The sequence below is a fragment of the Miniopterus schreibersii genome (assembly GCF_964146895.1).
Source record: "Miniopterus schreibersii genome assembly, chromosome: 3".
Taxonomy (NCBI): Eukaryota; Metazoa; Chordata; class Mammalia; order Chiroptera; family Miniopteridae; genus Miniopterus; species Miniopterus schreibersii.
Genome location: NC_138103.1, coordinates 74,199,888 through 74,217,269, shown reverse-complemented (window position 1 = coordinate 74,217,269; position 17,382 = coordinate 74,199,888). Strand labels below are relative to the sequence as shown.

Below are 17,382 nucleotides of genomic sequence, written 5' to 3'. Positions count from 1 at the left end.
TGGAGATAGATGGGACATTGGGAAGCCAGGAGGAGAGTTCTTTTGATATTTATTACATCATAAATAAACCACCTTATCACATCACAGTCTGGATCGTTGAAGTGCTTTTATCATGACCTTGTGGAAGAGCCTGTTTCTCACTGACGACAAGAGGAAAGTACTTAGTAAAGTGATGAACTATAATCAGAAAAAAAATTTTTTGGTTAAATTGCGGGTTGCAAAACTGAGTTATTCTTCATTTTGCAGTCGAATTAATTGGGAAATAATTGTCATTGCAGAAAAAGGAAATGTTTTTGAAAGTGAAAGCTATCTCTTTTTGGCTACAATAATTTTTTATTTTCTCTGAAGTATTTCAGTAATTGTAAAACTTATGTTGATATGTTATTTCTCTTACCAGCTAGTGTAATTAATTTCATAGACCAGCTCATTGCATTTAGCTATAGAATGCTTTTTAAACATGCATTTATGGAGATGGCCAGCATTTGAGGAAGACTTATCAAATGTGATCTTTGAACCATTCTTATTAGAAAGACTGTGTTTACATAATTTGCTACTATTTTTCTAAAAATGTACGTTAGTGTTTTTAGTTTCATAAGCTTATATAGAAAATCAGAAAGATTGTAAATCAGAGAAATTATTAGTGCTTAAAATTTTTGTTTTAATTTTTATTTATTGATTTTAGAGAGAGTAAGCGAGAAAGAGAGAAATGTCAGTTTGTTGTTCCACTTATTTATGCATTCATTGGTTTTAATTCTTGTGTGAGCCCAGATTGGAGATCGAACCCTCAACCTTGGCATACCAAAACGACATTTAACCAACCGAGTTATCTGGCCAGGGATAGTGCTTTAAAGTATTTTTAAAAATTTACTGCTTTAATATTTTTTTAAAACGTTCTCTTATGGAATAATTGATATTAAAAAAAAATAGAATAATATTATGAACCCTGTGTATCCCAAACCTTGTTCATCAGTTATCGATCATGGGCAGTCTTGTTTCATATAAGTACATCCTCCCTCCCCACTCCTGTCATTTTGAAGCAGGTATCCGAGATGACGTCCTTTCATCTGTCATATTTTAGTGTGTGTGTGTCTGTGTGTGTTTGTATATATGACTTTTTAAACAGAAAGCACAATACCTGTAATGTTTAATTATAATTCATCTTATGAATCATCTGGTGATTTAGTAGTTTAAGAACCAAAATGAATCATTCATTTTGTGTAACTAACACTGTGACTTCTGTTAATGTTTGTATCTATTAAAAGAAATACTACTCTGTGGTGAGTTGAACTAATGAATTGCTGTTGTTAACTTATGTCCTTGTTAAGAAAGTATGTAATTTTTGACATATTAATTCCTGTACAGTCATTTATAGTACTGGATCTATAAACGAATGTGGCTCCAGATTGCTTTTTTAAAGAATTATTAATTAAAAGTGTAAATTATTTCCTCTGTGTAGTTTTACATTTTTGAGTGCATAATGCTAAATGATTGAAATAGTGGAATAAACTTTCTATATGTTATGAATTAAATTATTATAATTTGTAAATTATAAATTACAAAAAATAGTAATCTACTTTTAAAAAAAACAACCCTAAGAATTAGAAACCATTTTCAGGGGTTTAGGATCTTAAGAATGAGTATTCTTTATTCTTTGCTTTATTGTAGAATTAATCAGTTTAATATACCATTGTTTTTGTTAAAAAATTTTTTCCCCTTCAGCCTTGCACTGAAGTACTGTTTATAGATATATTCCATGAATATAATCAGACTCTTACTCCTGTACTTCTAGAAATGATGCAAACACTTCAAGGTGAGGTATATTTTTGATACTTTGATTTATCTATTGATTAATGTTTAATTAAAATAGTGTGTGAGTGCCTACTATGTGCAATGCCTAATTTCCTAGATCATCTAAAGATAGAACTTAAGAAAGAACGGATGTGTTCTTTTCTGAAGGGGGTGGCCTCCGGGATAGAGAACAAGAATGGACAATTCACAAAAGAAGGCCTTGAGATAGGCCTTGAATATGATAGATTTCGTTATTGTAAACTAATAACATAAGCAGAATTGCAAGCAGTCAAGTTTATTGCTTGGGGAAATAGTCCATCTGACACATGTTGTGATAAGTAATGTGAGAAAAAGTTAAAATAATAACCATTAGCCTCAGAATGGTGGCAGTGGGAATTAAAAGAAGCTGTTGGATTTGAAAAAATGATGAGACCTGGAGAGTATTACGCTAAGTGGAATAAGCCAGTCAGAGAAAGACAAATACCAAACGATCTCACTTATATGTGGAATATAATGAACAAAATAAACTGAAGAACAAAATAGAACCAAAGGCATGGATACGTGGACCAGTCTGACAGAGGTCAAAGGGCAGTGGGGTGGGGGACTGGATAAAAGAAGGGGAAAAGTAGTCAAAGAACATTCAGCCCATGGACACAGACGACAGAGTGTTGAAGGCCAGGGCGGGGTGGCAGGGGCTTGGTTGAGATGGGCAGAGGAGGAGAAATGGGGGACATCTGTAATAGTGTCAACAATAGAATAAGAGAATGATGAAGTTTTTAGCACTTCGTCATTATACTTTGTGTATAAGAAATTAGTTATTTAACTATTAACAGGCATTTATCATTTCTGACTTTTCTACTGTGCTCTAAATTTCAAGGAGGGGGCAGTGATCACATCTGTTTTGTTCACATTATTCCCAGTGCCTGGCACACTCAGTAACTATTTGTTGATCCATTGACTTTTGGCAAGTAGTTGAGCTGGCCAAGGGAAAGTGATCAATAATTATCCTGACAAGGAAAGCGGTTATTAGTAGTGGTTGGAGATAGAGCTGAGCTTTTGGAGTGTGTATCAGGAGCCCTGGGAGAAGAAAATAGGCTCAAGGACAGAACCTGAGACGTTCAACTTTGGGATATGAGGGTGTGGAGGCCCCGCAAAAAAGCCAGGTCAGAAACTGTCACAGAGGAACAAAGAGAAGTATGGGGGCAAATCCTGGAGAAGAGCATGTTGTGAAGTGTCCAGTGCCGTAAGAGGGAAGAAGGCAGCAGAACCTTCTGAGACAATAGATTATTTGATTGATTGGGCTAAGAACCACATTGTAAGCGATCAAGGATTGAGTAGGTGGTAATGTAAGGAAATAACAGCAAGGTAATCTCTGTAGGGAAGGAGATACCTGATCTTGTTTGTAGTAGTTGAGGATAGCTCACTTTTTAGACTTTTGTTCCCCCCCAAAAAACTAATACTGTAAATTTATAAACCAAGGGGGAAAAAATGAACTATTAACTAAGTTTTACTGTGGTAATTTTTAAAGATAATTTTAGTGTTACTTATATATTCATATGAAAATGAAAATATATTTTATTTCTAGTGTACAGTTATTTACCAGTTATTCAGGATTACAGATTTTTAAATTTGATACTGCTTCAGTTACCTTTTCTATTGAGTTTAGAACATTATTTCTGTTTTCTCCTGCCCATTTATTTCTTTTAAACCACTGTAGGAAAATGGATAAGCTGTTTAGTTACACTCTGATAAGTTGCTGTATGCTGGTAAGGTTTTCAGTGATTTCTGAGTTTAGTTCTCTTTCTAGTTCTAGAGTAATTTGCTTATTTAGGGCTATACTTACTCTTATCTTATTAGACTAGTGAGCCTAAGAATTCGCATTTAACAGCAGAAAAGTACTTTGATAAACTTGCTAGAAATCTTTCTATTCTAAAGAAATGTCCTTATTAAGTCAACTGTTTTTCATGTCTTTACCATGGTGTTCTCCTTTCTGGATAGTGGTGCAGAGACAGCCAGCTTTTTATTCTAAAGTTTCCACATTTACAGTTTTCATATTATTGTCACTTTCATAACCTGGTTTATTTTTTATGTTTAGAGTATACTGTGTGAATTGCCCATTCTTGTTCTTTTTGTGTGTGTGTGGGACTCACATTTTTTTTTCTTTCTTTTAAGAATTTTCTTTTATAATCAATAGTTTGTGGCATATATTTTTCTGCAGTGTTGCTCAATAAAACATTTTACAAAAATGTTACATGTTGTGTGTTTTCTTAAATGGCAATATGGCTTTACATATATCTTTGTTCTCTGATGGTGATGATAACAAAACTTAGACTTTCCCTAAACATTTATATTTATATTTAATATAAAGCATATTGCGTTTGAATCAAGATGCTAACAAATTGAGTTTAAATAAAATATTTATTAATAACTAATTTTATTTACTTTTACTGATACTTATTTTTTCAGGGCCCACTAATGTGGAAGATATGAATGCACTATTAATCAAAGATGCTGGTATGTTAAACTAAAGTGATTTAGAAGCATTTATTTCTTCAGTAGATAGTGTGTCTGTTATGTGGCAAGTGTTATGCTGGGAGTTAGAATATACGGGCACCTAAAATACTAGAACTATCTGGTGGGGAGATAACCAAGCAAGCAGACAACTGATTGTAACATAGTACCAGCTGGTTAATGCTAAAGTAAGTGATAATCAGGTGGTACCGTGGAAAGCCACTGGTAGTCTTGGTGTGCCTCCTGAGAGACTGCTGAAGAAGTGTGATGTGAGAACACAAGAATAAGCGGTCGGTAGCGGGGAGGGTGGTGTGGGAAGGCGGGTCCAGGCAGGGCAGGAGAATGTGTGAAGGGAAAGGAGGAAGCACAGCTGTGTTTGGAACTGGGCGCATTTCAGAGTAATTGAAACAGGCTAAGGGATTTGTGAGAGGAGGCTGGAGAGAGGGGAAGTAGGGGCCAGTTCATAAAGCATTGCACCCATTGGGAAGCAGATGCTCCTTGATAATTTTTATATTTTGACTTGAATATTTTTAAATGAATGTAATTTTCTTTTTGAAAACACTAAGGAGTATTTAGGAAGAACAGAATAAAGTAACTTGATGTTTCTAAAATGACTGTTTAAATAATTTTTATTAACATATTTTACATTTCCCTTTATTAACACATCATATGTTTCAAAGTAGTTCTTAATACTCAGTTTCTTCTGAAGACACTTAGCATTTGATTCAGTATCTGATATTAAAAATGTTTTTCTCAAATCTTCTTCTTAGTGTATAATGCTGTTGGATTAGCGGCTTATGAGCTGTTTGACAGTGTTGATTTTGATCAGTGGTTTAAAAACCAACTTCTCCCAGAATTACAAGTCATTCACAATAGGCAAGTATAAAACTTTGTGTTTATTATACACTTATTTTACTATAGTGATTTTCTAATGAAGATAGAACAGTTGCTTAAAAAATAAGTCATGGTATGACTTAGCTGGTAGTGTCTAGTGTAGAAAGGAGTAAGACTTGTGAATATTATGTAACTGTAAAGTAAGCAAAACAGTTTGTTACTACGTTATTTTACATCAGGTGTGAATTGCAATATTTATGAAGTATTCGAAGTTAGATAAGCTAGTTTATAGGAAAAGATGAAATTTTATGCAAAGGTTAGGGAAGATGGAGGTCTGAATTGTAGAAAGAAAATGTGTACAAAAGGAAGCCATTTGGATACCTAGCAAAGGGGTAAATCTAGTGTCAGAAGTAGCCTAACCAAAGCACCATCCAGGGAAGGGTGGGGTCACACAAAGCATGCTACAAGCCTTTCCGGGAGAGGACACAGTGGTATGTGGAGAGACAGTGGCAAAATGCATCTGGACACAAGTATTTGCCTAATTATTGTACTTTGGGGTACTGAGTGAGTAGAATTGAAGGGAAGAAGAGGTCTTTCATAGTTTTCATAAATGTTTTTCTTAGTTTAATATTAAAGGCTTAGAAAAAGCTCGCAGGTGACTTTGTTCTTGTTTTGAATGTTCAGGTCTGCCGATTTTGTTTCATAGACGCACCTCTCAGAATGCCTGGAATACAGTCCTAGGTCAGCTAGCATTTCCTGACTACATTAATGAATGAATAGGCAGCCGTCCATATATGGACATTTTATAAGTATTTACACCTGTAGATTTGTAGATTTGGAGATGTTTTAAAAGTAATTTTGATCAGTAAGTTGCTACTTATTTATTCATTCAGTTCAGTCATTTATTTAGTCAACAAATGTTTTCAACCCTTGGAAATTGCCTTTTCCCGTTGAGCCGGTGGTGAATCAGATGGACTGTGACCCTGCCCCAGGAGCTAGTGAGCCCTTGGTAGAGAGAAAGTCTTCAGTAGGGATACAGAGGTACAGTTTGATTGTCCTTAAACCCTAGAGGCTATTTAGCCTAGCCCTGCACTAGCCACTACAGGAGCTAGTATATGTGGCTATTGAGCGCTTGAAATGTACTCAGTGCAACTGAGAAAATTAATTTTAATCAACTAAAATTTAAATACTGTAGCAGTATAAAATATGTATGAATCACATGTTGAAATGATATTTCAGATATATTGAGGTAAATAAAAATACTATTAAAGTTTCACCTCTTTATTTTTACTTACTTTAATGTAGTGCCGAAAATTAGAATTACATATTGGCTTGCATTATATTTCTTTTGGACAGAGCTGATCTAGATCAGTATTTCTCAAACTTTAATGTGTATATGAATCACCTGGTGATCTTGCTAAAATTGAGGTTCTGGTTTAGCTTATGAGTTGGGTCTGGGTCAGTTCGTGTGGTTCTCTCTTGCTTCCAGGATAATGATGTTGCTGGTCCAAGAACCACACTTTGAGGAACAAACTGACCCCTCATCTTAACTCTGCCCAGAAGTGACTGTGATCTTGGAATTTGACCCTTCTGAGTTTCATTTTTTTTGTCTGGAGTAGAATGTTAATTGTAATCTTAAAGATCTCAGCCCAAAAATGATGGTTCTGTGGTTCCTTTATTAACTCTACAAAAGTCTTGTTAACTTCCACGTCTGTGACTTTGTTCAAACAGTCCATATCTATTGAACTGGCATGTTTTCAGCTTTTTGCCCAGAATACTGTGTATCTTAAAGGCTGTTCAAATCTCCTCTCCCTCTGACCGGTGTTCTCTTTTCCTTTTCTGAAATCCTAGTACAGAGCCTTGCATTCTTTAATCCTTTTAGGTGTGTGATAAACTTTTTGAGGGCAGGGATACTTACGCACATTTTGCACCTTTGATGAGTAATTCTGTGTGCTTGATCATCTTATCAGATTGTAATTTTCTAAAAATACCTGGTATATTCATTAGCTTTTTCCATTTATACCCAGAAATGAATATTATTTTGCCACTAAAATATTAAGAGGAGACTTTGTTGATAGAATTCTTAGATACAATTGATTATAGCTTTGTGGTTTTTCTCACTGGCTAAAGAACTGTCATTTCCATTAGCAGAGATGACCATTGAAAAGAAATGTATGTACATGTGACTGCAAATGTTCTACAACTTTTAAAATATAAATCATTTTTTTACAATCTGAGTCACATTCGGTAGTGGGGCACCTCTTAAAAAATTAGAGTTTAACTGAAATCAATGTAAATTTATATGAGTAATTCCTATAAGCCTAGAAATCTCTCACAATGTTAGAAAAATAATATTTATGAGATGAACAGAATTGGAATTGGAAAACTGTATACAGGAGCTCCTTTATTATTACACATTGGGCCTCACTGTCCTTAGGGTTTGGGACATTAGCCAGTTATGTCTGTTTGGAATAACTGGTTTTGGTTGCTTGAGGAACAGAAATGGACTTGTGTCTTATTTTTAATTTAATTATATGTATTTTTATTTTTTCAATTAAAATTTTATATTGTTGACACTATTGCAGATGTTTCCCATGCCCCCTGCCCTTTGCCCACCTCCACGCAGTCCCTGCCCCCCCCAACCTTGGCCCTCTCCACACTGTTGTCTGTGTCCATGGGCTATGCATATATGTTCTTTAGCTAATCCCTTCACCTTCCTTTATCCAATCCCCCCACCCCACTCCCCTCTGACATTTGTCAGTCTGTTGCATATATCCATGCCCCTCTTTTGACCCCACCCTTCCTACCAGTCTCTAGGTGGTTTCTGCCCTTCCTTGTTAAAAGTCTGCTCTAAAGCTAGCCTTCAGTTGGTAATTCAGGGTAAATATTCCCCAATTTAGTTTTATTTCCACTTTGGTTCTGGGAGGAGGTATAAGAAAGATCCACCTACTCTCCCACCATCTTGAAACCCCCTGGATTTGTTTTTTATATCTATATCTAGGTTATAGTTCTTTAAAACAAAGTAATCAGATTTATAGTGTATCTGCCTAAAAAGTTTAAATTTTTTAGATCAGAACTTTATTGTTTGGATTGGTACTATGGTACATTTAGAAGTAGCTTTAAAACTTTCATATAAAAATGTAGTTTGCTTTATATTACATTTTAGATTTAAATGATAAAATATACTAAGTGAAATAGATTTTTAAAAATATTTAACATTTTAATTTTATGACTTTTTCCTATTTAGGTATAAGCCATTGCGACGCAGGGTGATTTGGCTCATCGGTCAGTGGATTTCTGTGAAATTCAAGTCTGACTTAAGACCCATGTTATATGAGGCAATTTGTAATTTGCTTCAAGACCAAGACTTAGTGGTATGTTGTTTAAATGTCTTAAAAAAGTTATTTTTCTAAGTTTAATCTATGTTAAACTTCAAACTGAGAAGTGGTTTATATCTTTTTTTAGAAGAGGACTCCATAAATTTTAGAATATCAGAGGTTACTGGGTAGAATATATATGTCTGATAGTTTCATAAAAGTTTAACACTATTGTTTGATCTTGGGAAATAAAAGGCAAATTGAGTGAATTTTTTTTGTTCATTAAAATACTATGTTTTTTCCTGTGTTTAGCAGTTTGACTTAGTGTGACATACACAAATTTTATAAACCAAAAATGGATCTAGGCATAATGAACAAATATTTACAATATTGCAGTATTTGGAAACTTTTTTTGTAATAGATATTGGGAAATTTGAATAGGTTTAAGATAATTGCTGCTTTGAAATTTTTTACTTTTAGCTTATTTCTGACTCATCTTTTAAAAGGGCAGGCTTTTAATTATTTTACTTTTTAAAAGTTAAGAATTATATCAAGAAAAGAGAAAAATTCAGTGACTAACATAACAAGCCACCTGTATTCTCACCACCTGGTTTTCCATATTTTTATTATCCTAATTTTTTATATACACTTAAATATTTATTTTTCATATACACTTATTTAAGAAATAAAACATTACAAATGCAGTTGTATCTATATTTTCCCACTCTCATTCTGTTTTAATTTTAATGCAGATTTATTGATTTCCTTTTTCTGTATTGTTTTAGTTTGTTTCTTGTTTAATATATCCATTTTTTACATCCTTTGTTCTTTATTCCATCTAGAATTTACTTTTGAACATGATATGAAGTAAGGTTCCATTTTCATTATGTTTTTTTATAAGGACAACAATGCTACAGTGATTTATTGAAAAATCCTTTTAAAAAACATCTACATGCCCTTTTCTGTCTCTCTCAGAACAAGTTTCTTAGCAGATGCAGTGCTTATGGCAAGTTTCAGGTTTGAGAATGCTATTACTACAGTATAAAAAGAATGACTACATTTTAGGCGAGAGGAACCTGTGCCTAGGATCTCAGATGATTCTTTAACCAGTATATTTGATATACGTATATATGTTGGGTTTCTTTAGGTTGTAAGGTTCACAGCCAATTACATTTTTCAATTTTGGAAATTACAAGTAATTTTTAAAAAGGATTACTTAAGTTATTTGTGCACCCTTCAATAAAACAGGCAGCAAACTACTAAAAAAGTAGCGTTAGTGTACTTTTTCAGCCTTGTGAGAGGCTATGTAAAATGTGAACTGTGGTTCAACTGGAAGATTTATAGTTTGGAGGTGGGGTGTGCTGCAGTTGTTGTCTATCAAGCAAAGAAATGGCCATCTTCATTGGCAGGTTGACTACCAGCATAGAAATAGTGAATTTTCAAGGTAGTGAGGCAATTAATGGGACTTTCAGTGGCATGTACATGACTGCAGTGAATCCTGAATGTGCTGTGGCATGTGCAACTGGAATCGACAGGTATTTTGCACAAGGTGCATTGACATTCTCCTATCTTTCCACTTTTGTGCCTTTTATGGGTCTCCCAGGTCTGTCCATCTTTCTGTTCTAAAGTTTTTATTTTGTTTTTCCATTTGTTCACCCTTGTGTCTCCAGAACACTACTACAGGTTTTAAACTCTGGGCTAGTCTGTTTTCACAAAATAAATTTTGAATTCACTTATATTCAGTGAATATAATTTCCAAAGGAAATATAAAAAAATGTGTTTGACATCAAAATACGAGGCCATTCTAAAACCAGGAAGAAAGGAACCCTTAATTTAGTAAGTTCCCTATAGTCAGTGTTGGGTTTGTACTGATATGTCTGGTATCCATATTATATGAAAATGAGCTTTAAAATTCTTTTTCTTAAAATGAGACAAATAAATTGAAGGTCCCTATTATCCTTTTAGGAAACATATTTGCATGCATAATTCAGAAGAAATACATCAAATTGTGTAATTTAGTGGTCTTGACTTTTATTGCAGAAGAGTACAAAAAGGACTCCGAGCAGTACGAAGCAGTAATAGTACCAATGTGTTAATAATATTATTCATACCAGTATCTCTTATGCCTAGCATGGAGTCAAGTCTTAGAAAATGTCTACTGAAAGAATTAGGAAATAGTGATAAAAGATAATGAAGTCATTATTCTATTTCTCTTTGGGAGATTACCTTCAAGATTATTCTTTTATGTCTGCCTTACTCATATTTTCCTGGTGGCCTAAATCCCTGAGGAAGTGCCATTTCTTTCTGGTTTCAGTACCATGCTTACTGTTTTAGTGTGAGGAATTAACTTCACTGCTATGGGCAGCCTATAGCAGTGGTCAGGTTTTATTAGGCTAGTCCAGGTCTAGAACTCAAATCAATCATCCTAACACTTATTCCAGGGCTTATTCTCATTGATGCGGGGCACGGAAGTGTCTGAACACACTTACTTTGTTAGCATTCTTTGGAAGTAATATTGACCTGTAGTTTCTTGTTCATTTCCCATGCTTTCTAAGATCCTTCCACAGTTTCTGACACCTTGATGGTACTTATGTGCCTCAATATGGGATTAGCTTTTTATCTTTTCAGGAGTTTTCTGAGGTTTCAGCTGGAGGTATTTAACCTTATTCTCACAGGCTGAGTTCACAGCCTGGATCCAGTTCTGGATACTTAGGATTTCATTTTCCTTTAGAAGGTCTGAATTTATTCTGTGAAAAGTCATGTTTAGAGTCTTGTTAAGAGAGAATTTTTTGTCTTGTTTTCTTGCATTTATCATGTATTTCTTGAACAACTAGTGTTCTAGGAATTGTTAGACTTTCTTTTACCGATTTTCTGTCACATTCTCCAAATCTTTATTCTATAAAGTCAAGTTCTGATCCCCCCCCATTGCTTATGAATCACTGGGAAATTCATTTTATCTCTATGTGGCAAGTACTTTTGGCTCAGGAAGTGCTCGTTTTTGTTCTTATTTTTATTTGCCATATTTTAAATGCTTCTCTGTTTTCTTATACTATGTTTACTTTTTATTTTTAGATCTTGCTAAATAAGGACAGTGACCTTTTTTCCCTAGATGTTAATATTTTCTGTGACTTTAATATTAATAAAAGGAATAAAGAAAGTTATTTGGAATAAATTTTTTGTCATTTGATATAAATGGTGTTTAGTAGTTCTAGAATGATTCAAAACTCATTATATACTTTATTTTAGGTCCGGATTGAAACAGCTACAACTCTGAAGTTAAATATCCTTAAATGAATTTTAAAACACTTCATTGCAAATAATTTTAACACTTTGAAATTGTTATTTATTTTGTTAAATCAATTTATGAGGTAGTTTAAAATGTAATTTTTGATTGGTTAATTATAGTTGGTTTATATATATTTTTTCTGATAAATGTCATATATTCTCAGTGTTCCTTAACTGCTCTTTACCTGTTGATGATTTTGAGTTTAGAACGGATCAGTTTCTACCAGTAAGTATTTATTTCTAGGTTTTAAAACAATTTCTGCTCATGTGTTTTGAATATTAAGTGTTATTCTGTACCTAGAGTTTTATATATATATATGGGTTATTTGCTAAAGCTGGATTTAAAAGTATATTTGATTAATTTGGAAGCTTATTTCTGAATAAGAGACATTCTGTCATTCTTAGAGTTAAAAGAATTTATCTACAAAAATTTCTATCTCCACGCAACATATGTTAAGGGCCACATGAGGCAAGCTGGTCTGTGAGTGCCGTAATTGGTGTTCCTTTTGCTCTAATGAGTAGACCTTGCACAACAGCAGGCAGTGTGGAAGAGCAATGACAAGACACTCTTAGCAGTACAACATTTAAATACAAGGTGTTTAGACACAGGTTTCTTCTGAAAACATTGTGGATGAATGAAATTCTAAAACAGACACATTTAGCAGCAATAAAGAAAAGATTCCCTAAAATTGGCAACTGGAACAATTTGAAGTTGTTTAGGTAATGCTAAGGTTTTGTATTTTGTCTTCTATTTATTGCTTTGACATTATTTTCTGTGTGTCTGTATATAAAGGTCTCACATTTCTATTTCGAACCTTTTATTTTTTCTTTTGACCCGCAGTATTTGGAAACCATGTTCACACTACTTTTTCAGTTACTGCAGCAAGTTACAGAATGTGACACAAAGATGCATGTTTTACATGTCCTTTCTTGTGTGATTGAAAGAGTCAACATGCAGGTAATTTTGTTTTAAATCCTGAAAATAAATGTCAGGGAGGTAAGCAGAATATATGTAGAATTTATTAATTGTTTTTTTATACATTGTTTAAGTGTTAGAACAAGCATTAAAATGCTTCTAACTTATAGGTTGTGATATCCACTATGTATTATTCAAAATTTGACATGTTTATACTTATTTTTTTTAAATGACAAGAAAATTAAAGTTTAAAAATTGGACCAGCAATATAGAGATGTTTAGAAAGTAGAATTTTGTATCTCCTGTCAGATGCAGTTTATAGTTAGTAACACTTAAAATTCAGTGTATTTGAGGGCTTAGCCACAAGTGTCTTTCAGTACATGCTGCCAATATTCTAAGAAGTCTGTTATTTTTACTTTAATAATTGTGTTTTGTGATCTAGTGCACATTATTTCCATGTTTGATCTAACATAATATATAAAGGTTTTAACAGTTAAATTATTATTTAACTGTCTAGTTATTCACTTCCCCTGTCACTCCTAATCTTTGGGAAAAATTGATAATCCAGGAAACCACACTGTCGTCATCTTGTAATTTTTTATTCCCTAGTTCACCATATTCTTGTTGGAAAAGCACTGAGTAAATCTATGAGGTATTAGGGAAGGATAACAGAGTTGGAATCCACAGACTTGGAATCTGGTTCTGGATTTATTAGTGAATTCTGATGCCTTGAGCCTGTTCATTAATTCTAAAGCAGTTGATGAGAATTGCTCTCAATTACTGAGTTACCAACTGCTGTGCCAAGTGATTTACATATATTTCTCACTTAATCCTCACAGAAACCTTTGGGTAGGAGGTTAGAATGTGACGCTTTAAGGAACCTAAAGTTCAGACATCTTAGTGGCATGGCTGGTATTCAGAATCAACATTATGCAATTCCAGTGGCAGTTTTGAGTCATTTGTAATCCTTTTGAGCAGATTTGGGTCCTGGTGTATACAAGTAATAATATCTTAACAATTGTCTTAGCACTTAGGGTCCTAATTACATAATCTCATTTTGGTATTGGTTTATATAAAATGGTATTGAGAGAGTTTGGTCATTGAAACTGTGTTTTAAACTCATCTCAAGTCCCTGTATCTGCTATTAAGTTTGGACAAAATGTTTTTTAAAAAAATTTTTTTTAATTTATTTTTCAGTACAGTTGACATGTAATACTATATTAGTTTCCAGTGTACAACATAGTGATTAGACATTTATGTAACTTATAAAGTGATCACCCTGATAAGTCTTATAGTTGGGCAAGGTGTTTAACGTGTGTCCTCATGCATAAACGGTAGAGAGAATTCTGTGCTCACTAACTCACAGTGTTTCATGAGTATGAAATTATTACAGATGTCCAGTAAACTTTTAGATCACTATACAATTATAATAAATTGTTTAAAAAATTCATTATAGAAACAAGATTTGGCAAATTTTTTATAATCCTCTTTAGATATCATTTGGCTAATAGAACTTTTTTGAAGATTTTTGTTTTGTAGAAATGAATTTTCTTAACTTCATCTCCCCAAACCTCTAACTAAACCAATAGTTTGAAATTTCTCTTGCTTAATAAATTTAAAATGCTTTTGTGTTTCTATCCATACTCATCTTTCAGAATACAAATAGCTTGAGTAGCTCAGGTGACTAGAATATCAGTATATAACAATAAGATATAGTTATCCAGTAGTACTTTTTGTTTTCAGAACTTGGATAGGAAATGGTTACAAAGAATGTTTTTAGTGCTCTAATTCTTTAACTTTTTCTTATATTAACCTTTGAATAACCATCGTTTCTATATTCTTCAACTGTTTTTCATACATTAAATTTGATTTTTGTCCATTAGGTTGTACATGTTTTGAATCGTCTTAAAACCATGCTTCCTGACACAAAATGTTTAATTTTGAAGTTTCAATGAAGTCACCATCTTTATACCATAGCATGTAATTATTTGAAGATTATGTTTCCTCTACTTTTTGAAAAAGTAGTTGAAAACCTTAAACTAAATTATGCCAGTGCAAGGATCCCATAAATATATAGTCAGGAAAAATATGTAATTATCAGGTGTGATGTCAGGCAGACAGTCTTACGCATTTCTGAAGGAAAATAATAAAATTGAAGGGCCTGTGTGAAATATGAGATACTCTGTTGAAAATGTTATCTAAGTGATGAGATGTCATTAGGAACTTTTAAAATCCCCTGTTGATGTAACCCTTCATTAGAATATTTGTTATACTGTCACATATATGGCTTTCACGTTTTTAATGAAGTATTATGAGTGAAAGTGGTTATCTCCCTACATGTGATGAACTAACTCCTAAGACTGTAATACTCGCAATCTGTTTATCTCCATTGTGTTATGCTGATTGTTCATTATTGGTTCTATTATAGAGCTACTATTTAGCTTGATGTCTATAAAACATTCTTAAATCCATGTGTTTTTAAAATGTTATACAAAATAATTGCTATTGACCTACCAGAAAAATCAGAAAAGTTGCAATAAATCACTAATTCTATATCCTTTACCTGGTTTTATCAGTTACTAACATTTTACCACACTTGCTTTTTTAAAAAATATATGTGCATATACAGATTTAAAAAAATTAAACCATTTGAAGTTGCAAACATCATGACACTTCAGTCCAAAATACTAGACCTCTCCGTCTTCTTAATCAAAACCATGATTAGAGTCAGGGAGCTTAACATTGATTCAGTACTGTTGTCTAATACCAAGTCCATGTTCAGGTTTCCTCAGTTGCCCCAATAATATACCTCTCTCATTCTACCTTTAGGGGGGATGTGTTTTACTCTGACAGCAACACTATGTTTTCTAATCACTAGCCCTTTTTTGAACTTTTTCTATAGTGACTCCATGGGTGATTTCTGAGATAGTTGTTTTGAAGCATTAGTTTTCATTTAGATCATCATGTATTCTAATGAATAGCTAAGATTGTTTCTCTCTCTCTCTCTTCCACCCCTTTCCCTTCTCCTCTCTCTAAAATCAATAAAAGCATGTCCTCAGGTGAGGATTAAAAAAAAAGGTACCGCCCGGCCGGGCGTGGCTCAGCAGTTGAGCATCGACCTAGGATCCAGGCTATCGCAGTTCGATTCCTGATCAGGGCAGATGCCCGGGTTGCGGGCTGCAGCCAATCAATTACTCTCATCATTGATGTTTCTATCTCTCTCTCCCTCTCCTTTCCTCTCTCTCTGAAATCAATAAAGAAATATTTAAAAAAATAAAAGGTACCATGGAGTGCAGTGTCTCTGTAATGTCTGATTTATCTTTAAAAGTACATATGCTGCCCGGCCGGGTGTGGCTCAGCGCGTGAGCATCGACCTAGGATCCAGGCGATCGGGGTTCGATTCCCGGTCAGGACACATGCCCGGGTTGCGGGCTTGAGGCAGCCGATCAATGACTCTCTCGTCATTGATGTTTCTCTCTCTCTCTCCCTCTTCTTCCCTCTCTCTGAAATCAATAAAGATATATTTTTAAAAGGACATATGCTTACTACATTATATGTATTAAATATTAAATATTTGCTATCTGGGACTTCTGTACGTCTTTCAGTGTTTCTTGAAATAAGCTGCCTTTTTTACTAATAGAGTTCTTTTGCTTCCCCAACCTCTGTTGTGATAGATACGGCCATATGTAGGGTGTTTGGTGCAGTATTTGCCTCTTCTCTGGAAGCAGAGTGAAGAACACAATATGTTGAGATGTGCTATTCTGACAACGCTTATTCACCTTGTTCAGGTAAGACACTTCACAGTTTCTTAGTTTAGTATTTTTTTTCTTCTTTAAAATTTTTCACTTGGCTTATGTTAATGGTAGTGAAAGGCCTCACATTTTATGTCTTGTGATCTAAACAGTTTTAAAAACACCTTTTGTATGTTTACTTTGGACATTTTTGATATCTGAAAAATTTTCTCTACTTTTTTAAGATGATTTCTTTTATTAGATGTAGTGGTCCCCAGTGATAGTAGACCCACAATTTGTGCAGTCCATGCTACCTTGTACGCAGCTTCCTTGGTATTCAGGGCTTTTCTGCATAAACTTATTCTCCATTTTACTTCTTTTTCTTAATTTTAAAATAAAAATTTTCCATTTTATAAATTGGTAAGGCAGGAGAACAGGGGAGTTGCTTTTGAGGGGAGGAGTGAATTTGATTTTCAACATCTTGACTTTGAACTGTTGAGACATGCAGCAAGTAGAGAGGAACCTAAACTTCAGAGAGAAAGAATGGGACTCTAGTTTTCACTTGAACTGACAAAAGTGAATTATAGTGTGATGGTGAAAGTATATAGAGAGAGGAGCTTAGCACTAACTATCTCTGGGTATAGAGATTCTGAAGTGATTTTTACTGCCCTTGCCCCACAGTTTGATAGATTTTTCCTATGGGAGATCTATTTCTAAATTAAGAATTAACTGCTCTAAAATGTTCTAATAAGAATATTTAAAATATATTTTCTACTGTTAGTTTAGAAAATCCTTTCTCAGGCACCCTGACACTTTTTGAAACATAAATTCATTCATTCAGTAAATATTTATGGATGAGTTTTACAGTTACAGATTTTTGTCTAAGGCAGTTTTAGATAGATAAATAGTGATACAAATGTTTTAAAAATGCAGTTTCTCTTTAATAAGTGTCTGGCCTAGCATCTCTTTCTGTCTACTCTATAATTTTTGTGACTATCCT

The 17,382-nt window shown here is 33.7% G+C and overlaps 1 protein-coding gene across 4 annotated transcripts in view; it reads left to right on the top strand.

Moving 5' to 3' along the window:
* The window catches only part of IPO11 (importin 11), a 135,953-nt gene that overhangs the window by 51,423 nt on the left and 67,148 nt on the right, over window positions 1-17,382 (top strand). For all 4 annotated transcript variants that reach the window (XM_081133639.1, XM_081133640.1, XM_081133638.1 and 1 more), the window contains 8 exons: window positions 1,720-1,810; window positions 4,255-4,302; window positions 5,070-5,175; window positions 8,381-8,507; window positions 11,697-11,730; window positions 11,921-11,961; window positions 12,577-12,693; window positions 16,326-16,439. In XM_081133639.1, the coding sequence (XP_080989765.1) occupies window positions 1,720-1,810; window positions 4,255-4,302; window positions 5,070-5,175; window positions 8,381-8,507; window positions 11,697-11,730; window positions 11,921-11,961; window positions 12,577-12,693; window positions 16,326-16,439 (678 nt within the window). The remainder of the gene's footprint in view (window positions 1-1,719; window positions 1,811-4,254; window positions 4,303-5,069; window positions 5,176-8,380; window positions 8,508-11,696; window positions 11,731-11,920; window positions 11,962-12,576; window positions 12,694-16,325; window positions 16,440-17,382) is intronic.